Here is a 22,590-nt window from a genome sequence, read left to right on the forward strand (position 1 = left end):
AGGGGCATGAAGGAGCCACCCACCCACAAGTGGCATGCCCTAACAAGGCCCGCCTCATACCACCTCTGATACGCGGCCGGCTCCGCCACCTTGGCTATGAATGGTGACGCCCAGATGCAACTTAGTGGGGAAGGCCAGGTTGTGAGCCATCTATAGTAACCCCTCCTCCTTCCAGACAGACCACAGGACACCCAATACTGTGTGGTCCATAACACACATGGGGATGTGCGCTCTGGGGACCCACAGCCACTCATCGAGCGTGACCGGGGCAAGTAACCTATTGTCCAGTGCTACCCACTGCTTTTCTGACCCAGGGTTGAAATGGTCGACCAAAATCCTCAGCTGGGAGGCCCTATAATATGTATCAAAATCCGTGAATCCCACCCCACCGTCTTCCTTGGTTCTCGTTAGGACGTCGTAGGAGATCCTATGTTCCCCCCCCCCCCCCGAGGAACCTGAGTAGTGTGCGTTTCATTGACTGTAGGAACGCGGCGGGGACCTGAGTGGAGAGCATCTGGAAGAGGAATAGGAATTTGGGAAGTACCACCATTTTGATCAGGTTGAGTTGTGCTATCCACGAGAACCCCGAGACCGCCCACCTCTCTACATCTCTTTTGACCTCAGTCCACAAAGGGTTGAAATTGCTCAGGAAGAGGTCCTTTGGGTCAGGTGTTATTTGGATTCCCAAGTGCCGGAACCCCTCTCTCTGCAATTGGAAGGGAAGACCCTCCACATACTCTCTCTCGGTGTCCGGTAATCGACCCCCCATAAAAGCCACAGATTTGCCCAGGTTGACCTTGTACCCCGAGAGGCTCCCACAACGCTCCAGTGCCCGCAACACATGAGGGACCGTCAGTGACGGTTTAGTAACATAGAGGAGAGCGTCGTCGGCGAACAGGCTGATCTTATAGTGGGAGCCGCCCATCTGTACTCCAGGGATGTTTTTTGTAGGCGTGTTCAAGAGCACATTTGGTTTTCCTTAGTGAAACGAACTCATCGTTGAATCAGAAGCAGGTTCTTTTGTCTGTGTCGCGTTTTAGTTGTTAATGGCGCTCCTGCATTGATGGTAGTGGTGAGACATTTGTGGTATGAGTCTGCCAGAATGCATGGGTTGTCACAGATGGCCGAGTTAGTTTCTAGCGCTTTGCTGAGTAGAGGGGCAACATTTTCAGCTCTAAGATTACGAGTGTTTCTGGCTTTGTAAGTGTCCATTACATTGGTGTTAGGGGGGCAAGATTCATTGCACAACAGAGTGAACTTTATACTATGGTGGTCCGTCCATTCAAGGGGTGAGATAGACTTGATAACTAGTGTAGTGTTAAGTGTGATGATCCCATCTAGGTTTCTCCCCTTGATATGGGTAGGGGCATTCAACCACTGTGTGAAATTCATATCCTTAAGTGTAGGGCTTCTGCTTTGAGGTCATGGTTGTCATTAAATGCTAGATTCATATCTCCAAGGATGATACATTTGGTGTTGGGATTGATACATGGAGCTAATAGCAGAGGTATGTCTACATCTGGATGACTATTGGTGTTAGGTGATCTGTAGACCACTATGAAGTTAATCGTGGTTTTCTCATTGGTGGCAAATTTAACTAGTAGCAATTCATAGCCTGAAATGTCTTCAATGGGACATGATATTAGTTGTAGATTGGTCTTGGCTATAATAGCTACACCACCTCCTTGAGCTTGGGATCTGTCGGTTCTAATGATGGTGTAATCTGGAGGGATGGCAAGTGCTAGCAGAGGTCCAGATGCTTGGTGAAGCCAGGATTCTGTTACTACTAGGAGGTCTAGTTGTTGTTCAATGATTAGATCATGTATCACGATGGCGTGGGCTCCTAGAGATCGGGCATTGATGAGGGCACCTTTAAAACTAGTTGGCTCCTGATCAAATGTAATTACATTCATGTGTGTACGTGAATGTGGGGCACTGGGCACTTGTTTGCTGGTCAGGGCCGTGGGAGTCTTGGATTTGTTGTTGTGCATGTGAGCTTTGGTCATGGGTTGTGTAGGTGTCTTGGGTACTGAGATGAGGGCGTGTTGTGGTGCGTGATCTCAGGCGATGGAGTTTGGTGTTACCCAGGATGGAATGGGTGCAATACTCATCTGCAGTATTTTCCAGTCAGGGGGTGAGCTATACTGTGGCTGGTGGAGGTGGTCTCTGAGCAAGGAGTGTTGTTATTAGAGTTGGTGACGTGGGCAAAATCTGGGAAGGGCGGGAATGGTGGCAAGGAGGTTAGGAAAGGGGTGGGGCAGGGAATGGGGTGATGCCGGAAACGGGCCAGTCTAGTCAGGCCATTGCTATGGCTGCAAAAATGACTGCCCGTACAGGGTACGCTATTTTGAACAATACAGAAAGGGAACATGGCAATGACTATCCAGCCTACCATGGCTGTGTATAGCCTAGAGTGAGGCAAGGGGTGTCTTGTGGTAGAAACCTGTTATGCAATGCTGGAGAGTGATTTGAAGTTAGATAGTCCTAAACCATTACAGATACTATTGCTAATACATCATTACAGGGACAGCTAATTGGTTGGCATTATCCATCATAGGCGATGTGGCACAGAGAAATTCTATTGGTTGCCATTTAGCTCACCAACTTTGAACACTTTGATGAGACGTCAAGATATGAGCGTGCGTTCTATGTGATTTTAGTAAAAAATAATTTCAAAGAGGGTTTTTTTAAATAAAAAAACATCGAAAAATAACAGAATAATTGTGTTTCTATTTGTGGGGTTCCCCCTAAGCTCCTTAAATTCCTATGAATTTAAGCCTACCCCAAGCCCCTCCCCCTCCTGTTTTATCCCCTTACCCCACCCCATGCATATTTTAAAAGAAATTCAGTGTTTTTTTAGCTGTTTTTGTTTCATAAAAAAATCCCTCTATGAAATTGTTTTCGCTGAAATCACTGGATAACATGAGCAGGGGAAGAGAATTCTGTAGTCTGCCATAATTCCAATTAAGGAATACTCCTGGTCATCCTGAGCTGATGAGGCCTTCACTATCCTTTGTAACTGGCCGTGTGTGCCATCCGGTGTCTGTGTGCGCATTAAGGGAGTTCTGCAGGTCTCTTATATGGGTTTGGCTCATCATGAATAGTCAGTGTTTTTCATGTCTGTGTTACGTGTTAGGGTCCCGTGTTTGAGAGCAAATATCTTTCTATTTATTGAGGTTTTTGCTAATTCTGAATTGCACGTTGTGTTCTCTGTAGCCACTGGCGTGCTAGTCAATTACTATCTATCAAGTCTTTTGGCTTCACTAATGTCATACACATGGACATCAATGGGTGCTTGTGCTCTTATTAAAATTGATTAAATTGGGAGTCTACTGCTTCCCATCCTGGGAACCGTTACCTTGTGCCTGCGTTCCGTTCATCTATTACTCCCTTCCTTGTTCCTGACCTTGACTTGGCCCTTGAGCTATTGTCTGGGCTATTCATGAAATACATGTGTTTTTGTAAATTCAGCATCTTGGGTTCTGAGGTCTTGCTAGTTCTGAGACCTTCCTAATTCTGAGACCTGTTGCAGCTGTCTGCGTTAGGAAAATGGCTGCACTTCTGTCTTCCCGTTTCCATATTGGTGACCTATAGCCACATCTACTCCTCTAAGGCTGGCTATGCCTATCCGGCAGAAGGGAGCCATTCTCCTGGGCTTTAGTTGTTTAGTGGTGGGGTCAGTGCAGCTTAGTTTTGGGCTGAGGACAGACTGTTTACTTTGGACTTTACAACATACGACAAGCACCTTTGCTAGTTTGGTTAGACAGAGAAATCCACAGATTAGGAATAGTGAGGCTTTTTACTTACCATTTTATTAAAACATCTGCAAAAATGTCCTTCTTCTGAACTACCACACAACCCATTGACTGCACATGCCCATGTTGATCTCTATGGTCCTTCCTACCCATTGTCTGCACCTCACCGCCCAAACTCATTGTCCTGGGATCTCTTTCAGCTTGTGCTTTTAAGCAAGAGCATCAAACTTTGACCTGCCATTGCAGTCTGCTGGGAGGCCATTGTTTTATTGCAACTGGTAATGCTGTACTGCTGTGATAAAAATGTCTTTTCCAAGTTTGCCTTTGGCAACTTGATTTATATTTGTTCCTTGCACTGAAGTCCTGATAAAAATAAGAATTTATAAAGCCAACAGTTTTGGCCTTTGTAGAAGTATCAGATAGGCATTTGGCATGCACTGGTATCATATGCCAAGCTCCATTTAACGCTGTTTCCGTCTCACGGCTAGGTAGTGCTATTATGGCAGTGCATGGTAAATGACTATTTCATGCCTACAGAAAAGCCAAAGTGTTAACCAATGCTGTTTTTTGTTTTATTTGCCCTACATCTGTACGGGCGAAGTATACATGGTACATCCATGTCCTTTTACAGAGAAATATCGGAGCACAATTGTGGTTTGTTACTTTTTGTATAACCCATGAGGCCCAACCAAAGGGACGGATGTGATGTTAAGATAGAACTATATTTGTTAAGTGCAGCTACTGCTGTTGACAGTTCAGACTCGGACCTGGGATAGGGTTTGCCCTTTGTGGGGTCCCTGCGGGAAAGAACCCAAAGGGAGGGTTGGATCTTGTGTCCTACCCGCCCTACAGCTGATTTCGGGCAGATATTTCTTATGGGTCTTTAATTCGGATCTAAGTGATTACAACGAAAAAATAACATCGAGGATGAAAACCTTGAGTTTCTTTTTGGTCATTTCAACGCAAGTGCATGCAGGGGGGGGGACCACCCCCAAAGCCCACCCCATAATTCCCCCACATTAATTATAACCCTAACCCACCCCCCCACATATATCTGCGCTGAAATTCGGCCAAAACTCTTTGTTGTTTTCGCCCTCTGTTATCTGCTGCGCAGTATTCCACGTATTCCTTTAATTCTAGCATCATTTCTAAATCCATTTCTTTTACACCGGTGCATAGTCTAAGGTCAAAGGTGATGCCTTCAGTTCCGTTTGCATATATGCAAACAACGGGGCAACTATCCAGGGGCATTGGTCGGCCCCGTGGGAGACGCAAGAGTCTGGGGCACGAATATCTGATCTCAGCAAAAGGGGGTACTGGTGCTTCCTGGATTGGCCCTATTCGGTTTAAATTGTTTAAAGCAATTACCCGGTTCAATCCTATTTAACCACAGAGGTTATTATAACTACCTTCAATCATATAAAACAAATTTATTTATTTAAATTTATATAGCGCGCAAGCAGCCCACGGGCATTGAGGCGCTGTGGGCTGGTCAGCCCCAAGTTGTTCAAAAAAGCAAAATGATATTATTGAAAATACCATCATGTAAAAAACAGAAGAATAAATAAATATCATTTAACATATTACAATTGCAAAGAAAGTAGAAAAGAGAAAATAAATGTACACACAGTGAGGCCCCATATAGAGGGGCGTGTTAAATTGACAAAGACATCAACAATTGCACATTCTAAAACATAAAAATCCCTGAAATCAAAGTAAAAAAGGGGGAAAAACAAAAAGGAAGGGGACAGACCTGAACATGGAAAAAGGCATACGTCCATTACATGCTCAGTTTATCCATTTGGTCAAAAACAAGGCTTATTCTCTGAAACCAAATGAGTGTTTCTGACTAGGTTCTTACCTCACAACAAAGCAGGAAACAAACAAACGAGCATTTTGTATGAGCGGAAAATGAATCCTGGTTTATTAAAAAAAATGTGGAAACCCAGGATTGGAAATGTTCTAATCTGAGGTTGGGTCTGCCAACGCAATAGGGGGAAATCGAGAAGAACCTCTGGAGATGACCCTTCGAGGGGTGGACTTTCAGTAGTTTGTTCAAAATTCATGACCATTCATTACTAATTTAGTGAAGGGAATTGATTGATTGATAAATCCCATCTCACTCCCTTCATTAAGTTAGATTAGCCACCATTTGAACTGACAGAAAAGGGACTGCTGAGGCCACTGGCACCTCACTAGAGGCTAGAACTGCTCTTGTAAACATATTTGGCGGAACCCAGGCTGTCCTTACATTTCTGCCTGTGTTCTCCCCCATTGAACCAGCAGTTAAACAGTGCTTGATGAAAGGAGCAAGTCTTCTAGGAATAGCAACATCCCCCTTACTCTGCACTCGGCTAGGAATAGCAACATCCCCTGTGACAATGTGGATGTCTTATTACAGAAACTGCTTTCATGTAATACAAGCCGGACCATAAAGTCTTACTGACGTGGAGATGCAAAAGCAGGAAGTAAAACATGTAGCACCTTTCCTCTAACGCTGTTTTTCGTTCCCTAGGAAACGGTGGGCGACGAGGAGGAGGTCGAGCCCAACGGTCTCAGCTGGGCGTATTAGGTTAGCGGTTGGAAGAGGAGATTACTAGAGTCCCGTTGCGCATAGTTAAGTTAAAAGTTCAATAATAGTTAATTGGTGCCGCGTATCGTGTTGTGAGGAGGCGCGGACCAATGCGAGCTGCTCCCGCCCGCGGAGTGAAGGAGAGAGAGAGAGAGAGAGACGGACTTCACGACGAGAAGTGAAGGTTGGTGCCGCGTACCCTGTTGTGAGGAGGCGCGGACCGCTGCGAGCTGCTCCCGCCTGCGGAGTGAAGGAGGGAAAGAGACGGTCTTCACGACGAGAAGTGAAGGTATCGAGAGCATAGAGAGAGTAAAGGTTGGAGATTCGGAAGAGGAGGAGCAGCGGATGAGCCTTCGTTCACCGATCGAGTGGAAAAGGGAAAGACGCCACTCAAAGGTAACCACTCCGTATCATAAGGAGGAGTCAAGGGCTGGGAAGCATAAGGAAGTCGGCAAGGAGAGAGAACAGGATAAAAAAGGGGCAGAGATTTTTAAAAGGGCGGAGTGGTATCAATAAGGAGGAGTCAAACCCTACGAACTATAAAATAAGTTTTTTTTATAACTGTAAGAGACATTTTAAAAGGAAAAAAACAAATGAGCTTCCTTAAGTGAATAGTGAGGAAAAAAAGGGAACTTTACTAGAAAGTAGTCATTTTGAAAGAAAAAACTTTTGAAGGGAAACAGACGCCAGCAGTGGGATTGAGAAATATTCAAGCCAACTAAAGCTCTGCAAGTTTAATGAGAGACAAAGGGTAAAACGCTTGAAGCCTGAGGGGAAAACGAGGACAAATAAACTTTATCAGCCTAGTTACGAGCTAAACAGAAAAGACAAAGAAAAGACAGCCTAAGAAGATCAAATAGAGTAAATAGAAGATAAACAGAAATACAAGTAAAGAATAAAGAAAAGAGGCCAAGACAGAAGTAAGACCAAGATAACTAAAGAAAGGACATTAAGGAGACTTTCAAGTAGAACCTACCCTTATAAACCTGGTGTATCAGACGAGACGATCCTTCCCATGAAGAATTGTTGAACACGGAAGCAGAAGTATCCTTTTTATGGTTTTTCTGAAAAGAAAGAATTCTGTTAATAAAGAATTGGGCTCTCTTTCAGTCCAAAGAAAACTACTTACTGACTGAAGTCTCTTGATTCTTATTAATTCATACAGTCTAACCATTAGAATTATCACACCCCCTTACTCTGCACTCGGCTGCTTCTCAGACGCAGGTTTGCACTCCTAAACACCCACACTGAAATACAAACATTCACAATTCCTCTTCTAACGACCAACACGTCCTTTCCATTCCTTTGACATGGTTTGCGACACGAGCTGCCTGCACCTCAATGGCACCGCTCACTGTGTACTTGGAAAATTGTGTTTTGCCCCATTTAAAGAAAACCCTTAAAAAAAAACACACAATCTACACTAGACACAGAAGTGACTGTTAAGTGGTGTTTGCAACAGTTTATTTATTTATTCACATTTGTTAAGCGCACAGCAGCCCGTGGGCATTGTGGCGCTGGTTACAGTGGATATTCATATCTTAGTTACAGTAGTCACGTAAATACATACAGCATGAAGATGGCATTGTGGCTTATAGCGCATAGGTGCAGATATCATAGTAGTGCGCAGGGATATACAGTGCGCTAGCAGCTAGTTGAAGAGTGTAGTTTTTAGGTTTTTGATTGCTTCTTCCAGGAACATATATTGCTGTTTCAACTGTGGGAAAATGTGTCCGTGGGCTTAGATGATGCCTGTAACCTGCTGTAGAACATTTTACATTCCAAAACAATGATGATCTCCTTTGCAAAATGCTGCCCAATTCTTGCCATAACCTTTTCAAACATGCACTTGTAAATGTGTATAACTGCTGGTTTCTTAGGCATGTGTGCCAATGCAAACATTTGGTACCCTTCATTCCTCGGGGAATTCAGAGAGACGGTGCCGCCGAAGAGTAGCCAAGTGTAGTCCATCAGGCACTTCAAGTTAAGTGTTGAAGCATCCCTTCCGCTGGACCAGGGCACTGGTGAACCAGGAGTTTGTAAAAATACCAAAGGAAGCGTGCCCCCTTGCATGAAGTATGCCCCCTTGCATGAAGCGTACCCCCTTGCATTGTGAAGAGCAGGGTCCAGCGCCAGCAGCAAAACAGTATTCACAGCATAGCTTTACACATGTGTGGATCTGGAGAGCCTTCAGGGTTCGTGGCTACTATTCGGAATGAAGGAAGGTCCATGACATTGCAGGAGGTCAACGAACAGCCACCAAGCTCATTGATCACGCGCCTGCCTAAGCTGCGCTGTGTTCCCTCAGTGCTTGCCGGGACCCTCCTTATGCATGGGCTGTTAGCCTTAAGCTGCCAGAGCGTGTTGGGCAAGTTGTGAGGGGGAGAGGCATGGGTGCAGGGACTAGGCGGTCCACTGAAGAAAGTAGGCTGGTGTATCCACCTTTTATCGGATGTAGTGCATACTTTTCATGATTTTCAAAGCTTCGCTTAAATAATCTGAGGTTTCCTATGTCCGTGATTTCGAGACTAGGACAGAGGTGGGTTTAGGCCAACATGTCTTGCAACCTACCCGCAAAAGAAGCCTATCTTGGATGATGTTCTTTCAGTTTATATTTTATTTTGATTTGTATCAATTCTATCTAAATGATTCTGATTTATACTATTGCACAGAATTGGGTGCTTCACAGCCATTCAGGTTTCTTAGAATGCAGGCAATAATTGTAAAGAATGTGAACCCTCAGGCCAAGCAACTGCTTTGGTTGCTACTCTCTGTTGTCCATCTGCCACCACTCCTTGCGCTCATGTCCTGTCCCTCCGTTATCTACGGGGCCCCATCCACTTATCTGTCACTTCCCTGCATGTATTTCTCCAGAATTTGGTATGATATTTTGACTTTCCTTCTGCGACTCCTTTGTCCCGCGTGGTTATTCTGGAGCACTCTCTTTGACTTTTGGAACTGAAGAGATTGCCCATAAGGGCGCGATCTTGAAAGGGATTTTTCTTGATGTTATCACGTTGAGCTTCATGTTTGCTTGCCAAGCAGATCATCTTTGGTGCATGAACATTTCTACCCTGTGTCAAGACATTGCATTCCGACCAGGTGTTAATGGCTTGAGAGCCCATGGGTGTGGCCGCTTAAGATCTTCTTGTGATCAGAATGTGTTCTGTTTGGCATCGCTATAGTTTATCAGTGGAATGTAGTGGCCTGCTTCAAGTCAGTCAATGATATGGCTAGTTCAGGGGTCTGCAACCTTTGGCTCTCCAAATGTTTTGGACTACACATCCCATGATCCCTCACCATTAGCTATGCTGGCTAGGACTGATGGGAATTGTAGTCCACAACATCTGGAGAGCCAAAGGTTGCAGACCCCTGGGCTAGTTGCAAAAGAAGGTATCTCATGGGGTTTGGCGGATGCCATGTTTCAATATTGTGTTTGCCATGCTCAACGCCCAGATTTAGGATATGCAGACATAACTAGACGGTGATAGCGCTAGCTAAAAACAAAATGTTTTTGTTCTTTCTATATAGAATGTATGACAACATGTCCACAATGGTGCACCTTAAGGAAGACAAGTTGGAGAAGCTCACTCAAGATGAAATCATTTCGAAGACCAAACAAGTAATTCAGGGGCTGGAGGCGCTGAAGAATGAGCACAACTCCATCTTGCAAAGCTTGCTCGACACGCTCAAGTGCTTGAAGAAGGATGACGAGACCAACCTGGTGGAGGAAAAATCCAGCATGATCCGCAAGTCTCTGGAGATGCTGGAGCTGGGCCTCGGCGAAGCACAGGTATATGTGGCGATGGCTGTGACCTATAGCTGCTGGTTCATATACAAGAGTATAGGTAGTTATGAGCTGGAGAGAATATTGGTTATCCTATAAGAAATGCATTGTTCACACCATGGGCCTCATCACGAGTTGGGCTGTATTCCCGGCTGTAATACCGCCGACTGTAATAGCCCTAGCGCTGACCGGTCCGGCCGTATTAGCACCGGATCACGAGTTGGGCCTTAACGGTAAATCCCCATTCCTGAATGGGTCCATTGGATTCAATGGGGAATTTTCAGTGCTAATACTGCGGGCTAATACAGCCGGCTGTAATACAGCTGAAAACAGGGATTTTCACCTCCAGAAAAAAGCTGGAGGTAAAACGGCCGATTTAGCGCCCAACTGTTGATAGGGTCCCTTAAATGCGGCGATAATACCGTTACCGCCGCATTTAAGGGCTACAGCCCAACTCGTGGTGAGGCCCAATATGTGAATATCGCCTTTTTGATAAGAAATGGTCTTGTCTTTGGTATCAGTAATGTATTCCTAGAACGTCTGCAACACTTCAAGAAGGAGCTTGATTTTAAGCACTGCAATTCTGAAACCATCCTCAATGTGGCATTCCAACGTGATACATTTGTTCTCTAAAGGGTGGACCACAGCACTGCAGAGCACGTATGGGTGAAACATCACATTGCCACTCTGTTTTTAGAATCATCCTGGTCACTTCATATTTTTAGCTTGAAGCTTTTTGCATGCTAAACCTTGTAGCGCCAAACTTATAAACTACAAGTTAAAATAGTCCCAGCATGCAACCTGCTCTTGGCTAAAAGTCTGCACTGGATAAGGGTGACAGAAACACGAGGCGAGTCAAGTCTGAGTATAGAGAAATATAACTTAATGCAAAGTGTCGGGTGAGCAATCTCTCAAGGCGAGTTGTTACGAGGCTAATTTCATTGAACAAAAACATGTTACAAGTAGAAATAAAGACGTTCAAACAGCGTTCCGGTAGGTCCTTCAAACAAAATGAATGATGCAGACGATAAGTCTGGCTTTGTACATATAGAGGGTAAGATAAGTTTTGTAAAATACACTCTACGTTGATGGATTTCCACTCCCTCTGGCTTTCTGAAGGTACTTACCTTATTATATGAATGAATGTAGAATCGTTTCTTTTGATGATGTGAGTATTCCTTTTTTAAGCTAATTGTTATTTGAGGAATATCACCAGCATCCACAATTGTACTTGTTGGATCCCATCTACTGTTGGCTGCCATCTACTGTTGGCTGCCATCTACTGTTGGCTGCCATCTACTGTTGGCTGCCATCTACTGTTGGATCCCATCTACTGTTGGTTGTCATCTTCTGTTGGATCCCATCTACTGTTGGATCCCATCTACTGTTGGATCCCATCTACTGTTGGCTGCCATCTACTGTTGGATCCCATCTACTGTTGGCTGCCATCTACTGTTGGCTGCCATCTACTGTTGGCTGCCATCTACTGTTGGCTGCCATCTACTGTTGGATCCCATCTACTGTTGGTTGTCATCTTCTTGTTGATGAATGGATCCCCTTTGACTGCTATTCATACTCCCCGGGGTTTGTATGTGGATCAGAGACCTTTGGTGATAAGTCACCCCTGCAGAAATGTCCACGTTACTAGGGGGTTCATTGTGGGTGATCGGTCTTCACTTTGCTTGGTAGGATACAGACTCGAGCAGAAGTCGCACATGTGAGCTCAGGGTGGAGAGTAGAATCTGCTGATCGAGCAAGTCGAAGTTAGCAGAGAAGTCCGTTAGGACTTGTTCTCGCCAGAGTTATTTCCAGGAAGGGAATATACCCAAAGGAGCACTAACTGGAAACTTCATCTGGGTCAATCAGTCATTTCTAAGACTTCTCTTCAAGATGGGAATGTGCCAGTGTGATCACTATTGTTGATTATGTCACAGGTAGAGTTATAATTTTGGTTGAGACGGTTTAACGTGGGTTTGATGACTGGGTGTGGAATGTCTCTTTTTTTTTTTTTAAAAGGTGAGGACTTTGAGAGTGATAATGTAGACAAAGTCCCTGAGATTTAGTGATCGGTATGAATGAGTGTTTTTAGCTGTCTCGTGAGAGGATGGTGGGTTTGTTTGCTGATATGTTGCTTAGGTCTGTGCTGTCCTGATAGAATGCATTATATTTGTGTTTGAGGATAGTGCTGGGTCAGTGGGAAGTTTGGCCCTTCTCCTAAAACCTCTTTTCTACATTCACTTGGTCAGACATGTACTTCTTCTTACCTTTACTTCATCTGCATCTTCACATTGTGATGGTGGCAATGGATATGGTAAGTCTGGGGTTGGTGGTCAGGAAAGAAGGGGCGGTACAGGGAGTCTCCCCATGTAATGACGAACTGCAAGACAGACATAGTAAGTGTGTGAAGAGGTAAGTGCGGAAGAAGGAAAGCCATGCATCCATTGGGGATAGGCTAGGTGCAGTGGCAGGTGGCCCATAGCTGCCTTACGCATATTATTTGCTTGTGTGATGGTATTTTAAGAAGTCAGACTTTGCCAGGATTATGGGGCGGGGTTTAAAGACTGTTGCAGACTGAAGCCAGCTGTGGTCTGCTTCATTTTTGTTTATTTTTAATTATATAAACTAGCTTGCAGGAGACATCTAGGAATCATTCAACACATTTTAGGCAACCTGCAGTAATTTGCACGCTGTACTGAGTGTATATATGTTTTGTAAGTGTTCTGTCTGATGAGATATTACTGCTGTTCACCCGCAATACTGGATGTCTTCCCTCTGGTTATCCCAGAAACGCATCTTTCACAGTACAATTATTTTAGCACTCAAGGAGTACCCTAACTGCATTGTGCTTTGGACTTTGCAGGTGATGATGGCACTGTCCAATCACTTAAATGCAGTGGAGTCTGAGAAGCAGAAGCTGCGCGCGCAGGTCCGCCGGCTCTGCCAGGAAAATCAATGGCTGAGGGACGAGCTGGCCAATACCCAGCAGAAGCTGCAGAGGAGCGAGCAGTCCGTGGCCCAGCTGGAGGAGGAGAAGAAGCATCTCGAGTTCATGAATCAGCTCAAGAAATATGACGACGATATTTCTCCTTCAGTAAGTGCCCTATTCTGAAACATATATGCTATGGTTTGCTTGCATGATGTCAATGCAAGTATGGCTTTCAACCTCTGTGCACGGATAGGCCTGGCGCAAGGGGTAGAGATCAGCCGTGCTGCTGGCGCTGGGGGAGTTCAGGGCTATAATGCCAGTAAAGATGACGAACATGTCCAGCTACTGCACGAAGGCACATGCAGGCACTTCCAACACAAGTATGTCCGCCCGAGTCAGGCAAAAGCCCAGTCATGATGCCGGCCACTCGCAACACCCCAATAAACTGCCACCGACTGGATCCTTTGTATATCCTTAGGACCATGATGCATTTGGATGCTGCCCCCTTTATACCATAGCAGGGTGGCTTCCCACCTTCTCTCAAGGGTGGGCATCCACTGTATGGCACCCTTGCCAATCCCTCGTTGATAAGGTCTGGAGTTTGATGGAGGGGATGCTTTCCAAGTCAACACGTTCTGGAGAGAGACTGTGAAAGCTTAATGGAGCAGGAGGGTAGTTGTATAAGGGGGATGCTGGAGGTTCTTGGTAGCACGGAAGACAGAGCTGTTCTATTAGATGACCAAAATGCTAATAGGGAAAGAGTAAAGTGACTGTAACGGAGGGGGCTTGAGTGCCACCACTGGGTATTCTGCTCATGAAAGGAACAGGATTTTGAGAAAGGCAAGCTTTGTGTGTCAGAAGGGAACATTGCACTTTAATGGTTATGTGGAGTACAGCAATGGGCGACTATTAATAGCAGGTCTTACCTATGTTAGTGGTAGATGGCAGAAAGTGTTGATGTCTTAAACTATAAAGCGATGTGTGGAATGTTTTGAGTTAATTGTAACATCTGGCATTGCTCTGTGCAGCCTTTCATGCCATTGTTTGTTTTATCCCATCTGCTCCATTATATGTCAAGACCATCCATGTTTGTATTTGTGTATATTTGAAGAAGGATGTCAATTTCAATCAGAAATGACTTAGAATAACATATTTACAGATGGCGGGTTCCTGTACAATAGCACAAACATGTGAACAAAGTGGAACATATACTAGGGGTGAAAATGCAGGTGATTTACAAAGGTATCATTAATCTTATGCGGGCAAGCTAAAGAGGAGTATTGTACAAAGATACAAAATTAATTTGTTATATTGCACCGGTTGCAGTGCTGGAACGAGGTAGGGAGTATGGGGGAAGAGTGTGAGAGAGCTCCATGTTTGGCCAGTAAATGAAGTTTAGGCCAGACTTTGGGCTGGCTTTGATTGTGATGGGAAGCCGGACCCAATGGAGCAGGTCGAACAGGGATGAAGAGCGAAAGCGAGAGGAGGCACTTGGGGGCATTGGACAGTGAGACTGAGTGCAGGAGAGGGGCGGAGGGGAATAAGATGGTGACTATACAGAGATACAGTCAACCAATTACGGCGGAGCAAGACCATTGATGTGTTTGTAGACTAGGACAAGGAACTTGAAAAGATTGTTTTTGTGAAGGGAGAGCCAGCCAGCATGGTGTTGGTAGGTAGAAGTGAGTGAGGTTCCAGTAGGTAGTAGAGCGTGCAAATAGCAAAGTTGAGGACTTTGTCCAGAGGGAGGAAGGCCAAGGAGCAATCACCAGCAGTAGCCACGTTTTCTGAGCACAAGGGCAGAGATTAGAGTTTTCGTAGAGTGGCGAGTAAGAAATTGATACATTTTCCAAATGTTGAGAGGGTTGATGCAAGCTGAAGAGGGAGGTAGTGATTAATGATTGCAATCATAGGTTTCTATTAAAGAAGACCCCAAGGTTGTGAGTCTTGGGAGCAAGAAGGTCAGAAGCGCTGGAGAGGGCAGGGTAAGGGATAGCATTGGAAGCCCAGAGAAAGACGACCTGCATTTTCAAGCAGCTTAGCATGATATAGCGGAGAGCCATCCATTGACAGACAGTTTGTAATCTGTTACGCAAGGAGTGAGTGAGGCGAGATAGAAAAAAAGATGTGTCTCACATCAGGAAAATGGTGATGGTGAAAGCCAAAGGACAGGAAATCTACTTTTCACCCTCTATGCCTTTGCCCCTGATAGAGCTCAAAGGACTGATGCTTGGGTTGATGCCAAAAGGAAGAGAAATGGGGGGTTAGAGGTTGTTTGTTCTGGATGATTGTAAAAGAGCGACCTTCCAGCCATGTAGGAGATAATCGTGGCTAGAACAGATTTGTGTAACCTAAGGTCCTGAAGAGTGAGGGGGCGAGAAGAGTGGTTGACAACTTCAAAAGCTACAGAGAGCTATAAAAGGATGAGGATTGTAGAGGGTTTGGAGTAGCAAACTATACTAAACAAGCATCAGAAAGAAAGTTGGAGACGTGCATGAGTGTAGTCTCGGGGGAGTGTTGACTACGGAAGCCAGATTGAAGTGGATCTCCAAGTCCATTATCAAGCTAAAAATAATAATAATTTGCATTAATATAGCGCTACGAACCCTCAGGTATCTGAGCACCGCTTAATATTACCCACGGTGTGTGGTGCTGATTTAGCGACCTCGGAAGGATGAAAGGCTGAGTTTGACCCTACCGGGATTTGAACCTGCGTCAACAGGCTCTACACCGATATCAAAGCGAGCGTTCTACTTGCTGTACTATCTGACCGGCTTAGGTACTTAGTGATCCGGTTGAAGACCACCCGCTCAAGGACTTTTGAATAATGTGGTAGTAGCGACACCTGGCTATAGTTCTCTGGGCCGGTTGGATCAGCTGAAGGTTTCTTCAAAAGAGGTGGGACAAGTGCAAATTTGAAGGCAGCGGGAAGGAGTGCAGCTGAGAGAGAGGCTAAACAGCTCAGAGAGACAGGGCAGGTGATTAAGACTAAATCTTTAAATGGTTAGGGTGCAAACAGGCCGATAGGAGTGCAAGATGTGGTGGCTCTGCAAGGAATGGGTGCACATTCGGTAGGAGAGGTAGGGGAGAAATAGGTAAGAGTAGGAGAGGGACTGAAAGGGGGAGAGAGAAGAGAGCACTGAGACTGTCACACATTGTAGAGATTTTAGGGCAAAAGTGCTGTGCAAATTTATTTTCTTAGGTGGAGGAGGTAATGCATATTGACTTGGGAGGTGTATGCAAAGCTTGGAGGGTGGATGAGTTTGCGGGGGTGATTGTGAAAGGGGGAAATTTCGTTCGTGAAATAGAAAGATTTGGCAGTGTCGACTTCCGGGTTAGAGATCAGTAAGGGAATTTTTAGAGCCTAGAAGTAGAGTAGGGGTCCGGGATGTCCAGCAGTGTCGCAGGTCACAGTGCATGTCAGTTTTGAGGGTCTGGATCTCAGAGGTAATCTCGGGAAAAGGACAGAGGCTGGAAGGTGTGAATGTGCGTGCAGGATGGTGTTGATCAAAGAAAGACCTAAGTACATCGTCCATGTCAGAAAGGGCACGGTCAATGGAAAAGACATGGATAGAGGAGAGGGAGAGACAGGAGAGAGGTCCTCTTAGCTTCAAGTTAAGAGATGAAGGAGTCCTGCTTGAAGTCTCTCTTCACAATTGAAGAGGGGAGAGGAGGAGTAGAGGATTGAGGGCCCCATACATTAAAGTGAATCGTGGAGTGATCAGAGGGTGGTCAGAGGAGAGGGAAGTTGAAAGACCAGGTCAAGAGAGTTCCCACCAGAGTGGGAAGGCTGGTGTGACTCACGGTGGAAGGTTCATGTCAGGGTAGAAGGAGTTACAGGTCAAGGAGTTTGATAGAGGGCTAGCCTGTTGAAAGAAGCTGGATGGAGGAGTTGAATCGTAGTATATTTAAAAGAGAATGTGTGCGGAGGGGACAGGGGATATTGGTGAGGGCCTTATGGCCAAGGAACTCCATTTCACTCCATATGCAAATCATCTGATGACCTGCCAGCAATGGGCATCCAGCCCAAACTGCTAGGCCACGTCCCATCTGAACAGGAAACAAGCAACCCAAGCAATGTTTCATCCTTGTCAGGCATGTCTGTGAGGTGCATCTTGGTTCCCTGTGGCACAACGAGTAATGAACTCCAGCTAAAACTAAAGAATGAAGGTTGGAAGGTTTTGACTTAAAAGTGTAGGAAGAAATAACCGACTCTTCCTTTCTTCCACTTATATTATATCTCGGCACCACCTTAGCTATGCATCTTCAGGCTTCATACTGTGCCTTTCATTCATAATGCCCATTTACTACCAGATGCAAGAAAAAGGACATGCTCTAGACACAATAATGACCGCTACACACTTTCACGGGTATGCTCTTTATATATATATTCAATCTCCTCAGCAAGAACAGACAGACTATTCAATTAGGTCACTTGTTAGACAAGTACATTTGTAATGCACCTTTTGCATTAGGCACATGTGCAAAAACACACTCTACTTCAGCATGGCATTTCAAACATATGCGCTTGTCTTTCTAACCTCAGAGCCCCTAACTGGCATTCATGTGTTAGAAAAGCAATAGAATAGGACTATGACTTCAGCTCTCGATTATTCTCCTTCCCTTATTTGTCATTGGATGGTTTGTTAGATTAGGTCCCCTTTTGCACTAAAGGGACAAATTCCCCTTCAAAGTTTTGACTCTGGCTACTCCATTAATCTTTAGGTGCCTAAAATATCAGGAAATGCTGCCCTTCGTGACCAGTTTGACACCTTGCCAATTAGCCTGTAGGAGGCGTCCTAATTAATTGTTCACCTATTAATACTTGCTCGCAAATTATTCCTGGACTCTCTGCCTTTTAGAAGGGCCGCCTGCCCGCCATTGGCTCGCTAGCACTCCTCCCTGCAGCTAGGTACGTCTCGGCCAATGTCTGCCAGGACACTACCCCGGAGCCAAACCACGGCCTTCAAAGAATTCTCTCGGCGGCTCCAACTCCCAGCTACACTGATGGCAGCTCTGCACACACTCCTCGCCAAATCTCCAGCCATGTAGCACAGCCCTCTCTCTCCAGGAGGTTCCTCCACCCCCCTTTCTCTGCCCCCATTTCAAACCCTCCTTGAACACCTCCTCATGTATATGATATATATTTTCTTTAATATTCCCCAGCCTCTTTCATGGTGTCATTTGTTGCCACCCCCTGCAGCAGCTCATGTAATTTTCCAGCCCCTGGCTTTGGTGACTTTTGGAAAGTATTCTGCTTAGCACGACATCCTGCGGACCAGGGATATGTTGCACTTCTCTGCCATCTTTTCCTCCTTACCTCCTGCCCTACATGATGTAGGATATGATAAGGCATTCATAATGTTCCTGTACACAAGTGTTTCTAGACGCCTCAAGACAAGGGAGCAAAGACATAGGGAGGACAAGACAAACAATCCTACTAGGCATTGTGTCATTCGGATCGTGCAAGTGGGACAAAAGATGTGCAGGGGGGGAAGTGCAATGGAGAGGAAAGGAGGAAGTGCGATCATGGTAGCATGGCTATGAGCAAGTGCAGCCAGGGCAGCACGGCTCTGGTCAAGTGCAAGGAGGCAGGGGGGCTATAGGGGTTACAGCCTCTAAGTGCGTGTTAGGCCAGGAGGCAGTGCAAAGGAAGACTGATCGTGGAGGGGCCTGGTACCCTGTGAGACCCTGAGGGAACCAAGCAACCAGTCGGCGCTGCAGACAGATGAGAGAGAGAGAGGAGAGGAGAGGAGAGGGAGAGAGAGATCGAGAGAGAGATCGAGAGAGAGATCGAGAGAGAGATCGAGATCGAGATCTGCTTCCGGAACTTCAGGTGGTCCAGCTCAAGTCTGAGAGAGGCAGGGATGCCGTTCCAGAGGGAGCCACCCGCAGAGGAGAGAGATCTACGCCCACTCTCTGCCTGTAGAAGCGTCTGACCCTCAGATAGTTGGAGGTAGCTGAGCGAAGGGCTCTAGAAGGAAGGTCGTTCAGAAGAGAGAGTTGGATGTAGTGCAGGCCCTGGCCCCAGAAAGCCTTGTGGACGATGCAGAGTGTCTTGAACTTGATCATTGCAGCCACCGGGAGCCAGTGGAGAGATTTCGGGGCCGGAGAGATACGTTCCCTGGGCTTGAGGCCAAGGATAAGTCTTGCCGGTCCTGTTCTGGATTAGTTGCAGGGGGCTAAGAGTAGAGGTAGGCATATTGAGAAAGAGGCTGTTGCAGTAGTCCAGCCTGGAGAGAACCAGGGCTCTGGAGACAGTGAGCCTCTGGGGGAAAGTGAGAAAAGGTAGAATACCTCTGAGGAGGTGCCGCTTGGAGTGGGCCTTTTTGACAAGGTCCTTGATGTGAGGATAGGGTGGAGTCGAAGATGACACCAAGGTTTTTTGCCTCACAGGAAGACTAGGGTAGAGGGCCCAAGGAGGGCGGCCAGAGTGAGAGAGGGAAAGCGGGAGCAGGTGTCCCATTGAGAAGTAGCTCCGTCTTACTGGCATTAAGGCAAAGATTGTTGGAGGCGCACCAATCCTGAATCGCAGATAGATGGACAGGAACGAGCAAGGGAGGAGAGGAGGCTGATGGATGCCTGAAAGAAAACAGAGTGTCATCTGCATAACACTGAAAAAAGAGAAGGTGGCGATCAGGTGGGCCAAAGGGGCCAGATATACATTGAAGAGCCAGGGTGAGAGCCATGGGGCACACCACATGTGGAGAGAGAGGTGGTGGAGAGAAAGGACCCAAGTTGGACCTGGGAAAGGACGGTCCAGGAGGAAGGAGGTCAGCCACGTCAGTGGCTGATCCGTGATGCCCAGGTTCACCCGCAGTCAGTTGATCAGGGTGGCTTGATTGACCGTGTCGAAAGCAGAGAAAAGGTCAAGGAGGATGAGGACAGCGTGAGAGCTGGAGTCGAGGTTAGAAAGCAGCTGTTCACAGGTGTTCAGGAGAGCAGTTTCCGTGCCTCTGGCTGCTCTGAAGCCAGACTGATGGTCATGGAGGCAGCCAATAGATTCAATGTGGAGGGTAAATTGGAAGATGGCCAGCTTTTCCACAAGTCTACCCAGTTTGCCCGACATGTAGGATCGGCAGAAGGCTTTTTTAGGAGGGGGTGCTCAAGGGAGTGCTTGAGGAGAGAGGGAAAAGATCCAGGTGATTGCAGAAATCAGCCAAGGCTGGAGTGAGGGTGGCCATGTGGTCCTTGATGGTTCTGGAGGAGAAGGGGACCACCTGTTTGGACAACACTTTATTAGATCAGACTTGTCTAGAGACATCAGGTGTCGTCAGAGAGGAGGAAAAAGGAAGAGGAGAGGTGGCCAAAGGGGGCTTGAGAGAGGTAGAGGAAAGTGAGGACAGGATGTCCTGGGTTTTAGTGGTGAAATGAGAGGTCTGAGTCATACAGAGGGCCTGTGAGGGAACAAGAGAGGTGGAGACTGCAGAAAGATTGGCCAGCTACTTGCAGATTTTAAAGAGTTCAGCAGTGTTCTTAGAAGCCGCAGAGATGCAGGGTGGATATGGACCCTCTTCTTGGAGAGGACAGAGAGTCTGTATTGCCTTGGGAGCAGGCGGCAGGCCAGTTTGTCAGAGGATGCGCCCAAAGCCCTCTGCTTCCTCTCAGCCACCCTGCCCTTGCGTTTCAGGGTTGCGAGGTTGGAGTTGTACCAAGAGTTGCACTTGGAGGTAGGCTTCAGACAGATTCTCATGACTGGGGCAAGGATGTCCAGGGTGTTGGAGATGGAAAGATGCAGGTCAAAGAGGGCTGTGTCTGAGTGCTAGTAAGCCACAGGTGTAGGAGGAGCAGAGAAAGTAAGGCGAAGGCATCCACTGACACTCGCTTCATGGGCCGAATGACTGAGAAGGAAGGTGGCAGTGCTGGGGTAGGCTTTGCTTGAGGGGCAAGACGTTTCAGTTGAGAGGAGAGGAGAGCAGAAAGTTGTCAGTCCCAGAGAGGAGTGGTGAGAGGGTTAGAGAGGGGGGGATGTCCGAGGAGATGAGAACATCCAGGGTGTGTCCGGAAGAGTTTGTGGGACCAGAGGGTAGAATGGAAAGGAAGAGTGAGTCACCCATTCTGAGAGGAAGAGGGTGACCTGGCCAGGAGGCCTGTAGATGGTGGCCACAGTCAGAGAGAGGCCATGGGAAATAGAGAGCCTGCAGACTAGACATTTAAAGGCGGAGTAGACCTGCGCAGGAATGACAGAAGCAGAGACCACTCTGGAAAGATCAGGGCTACACCACCTCTGAGCCTGTTAGTTCTGTGCTTGGAGAGGATCTTGTACCCCTCAGGGAGGAGAGTTTCAAAATGTGTGACAGAGCTGACCATGAACCCTGTCTCGGTGAGAGCGAGAACATCCAGGTCAATGTCTTCTAGGAGGTGACAGATGTCAGAGGAATGTTTGACAGCAGAGTAAGAGTTGAGGGTAGCTACGTGGAGCAGGTTCCACATTTGAAAGACTTCCGGGGTGGGGTGCTGGAGTGATGTACACCTAGAGGAGGGCATAGAAGGTCCCGAGAGTGGGCAGGGGTAGTAGGCGGAGTTGGCATAGGGGACAGAGCGAAGGAGGAGGTGGGTGCCAGAGAGGTGGAGGAAGGAAGTGGCAGATGGGCCAGAGAGGTGCTCGGAGTGGCAGGAGGAGGGAGGAAATTGATGAGTCTCAGGAAACGCCTATCAATTAGGAGAAGGTTGAGCTGAGGGTCCTGGACTATGACTGTACCATTTAGATAGGCATTGATAATGGTCTTGGGGGATTGGAAGGAGCCACGAGGACCTTCCACCGGGGGCCACCATTAATGGGAGAGGAGAAAGAAGAGGAAACGACAGAGGATGTCGGTGAGAGTCTGTCTGGAGGAAGCGCTAATGTGGATATCAGCGATAGGGAGGACTGGTTTGGACACCAGGATATCCCTCTTGAACTTTTTCCTTCCACACTTGGAGAGGGGGATAGGATAGGAGATAGAGTAGCAGTTTGAGAAGATGGGAGAGATTGAGAGCACCATAGAGGGTGCAAGGAGGTAAGAGAGGAGAGGAGAGTGAGGGAGGAAAAGAAGCTCAGCCACAGGAAGCACCACAGGGGGGAGGGTTCACATAGAAGGAGGCAACAAGCAAACAACACACCACAGGGGAATTCACGAGCAGTGTGGACGGAAGACAGGGGTGGGGGGTACAGTACACTGCAAAACCACCCATATTCGACTTTCCTAAAAGGGGGGAAATGAGCGTTCTATTTGCAAGGACCATCTCTCTTCTAATACATGGTGCGCTCTGAATTTATTTTTCCTTGTGAAGTGCCACTATTTAACTTTGTGATATGACTGCCCTTTTAAAAATATAATTAAGACAATAGTAAATTGTAATTGAGGATGGAGACTATTCAATACATGTGAATCTATGAAACATCCAATGCTGGTTAAGTAGCCTTTCCTCCTGTGCAGAACACCTGGGACTATATCAGTGGTGACAAATCTTGGAAGAAGGTATCAATGTCCACATTTCCATAGTTGGTTAAACATGCCCTGGATCACCATATGATTTTCACCTGTTGGACATTCCCTGTAGGTACTGA

The 22,590-nt window shown here is 46.6% G+C and overlaps 1 protein-coding gene across 16 annotated transcripts in view; it reads left to right on the top strand.

The window, feature by feature from the left end:
• Window positions 1–22,590, top strand: part of KLC1 (kinesin light chain 1) — a 469,931-nt gene that overhangs the window by 172,369 nt on the left and 274,972 nt on the right. For all 16 annotated transcript variants that reach the window (XM_069638172.1, XM_069638170.1, XM_069638175.1 and 13 more), the window contains 2 exons: window positions 9,859–10,120; window positions 12,975–13,205. In XM_069638172.1, coding sequence (XP_069494273.1) covers window positions 9,860–10,120; window positions 12,975–13,205 — 492 coding nt within the window. In that variant the 5' untranslated portion in view covers window position 9,859. The remainder of the gene's footprint in view (window positions 1–9,858; window positions 10,121–12,974; window positions 13,206–22,590) is intronic.

This window comes from Ambystoma mexicanum, chromosome 14 (genome assembly GCF_040938575.1).
Source record: "Ambystoma mexicanum isolate Mex_15411 chromosome 14, UKY_AmexF1_1, whole genome shotgun sequence".
NCBI lineage: Eukaryota > Metazoa > Chordata > Amphibia > Caudata > Ambystomatidae > Ambystoma > Ambystoma mexicanum.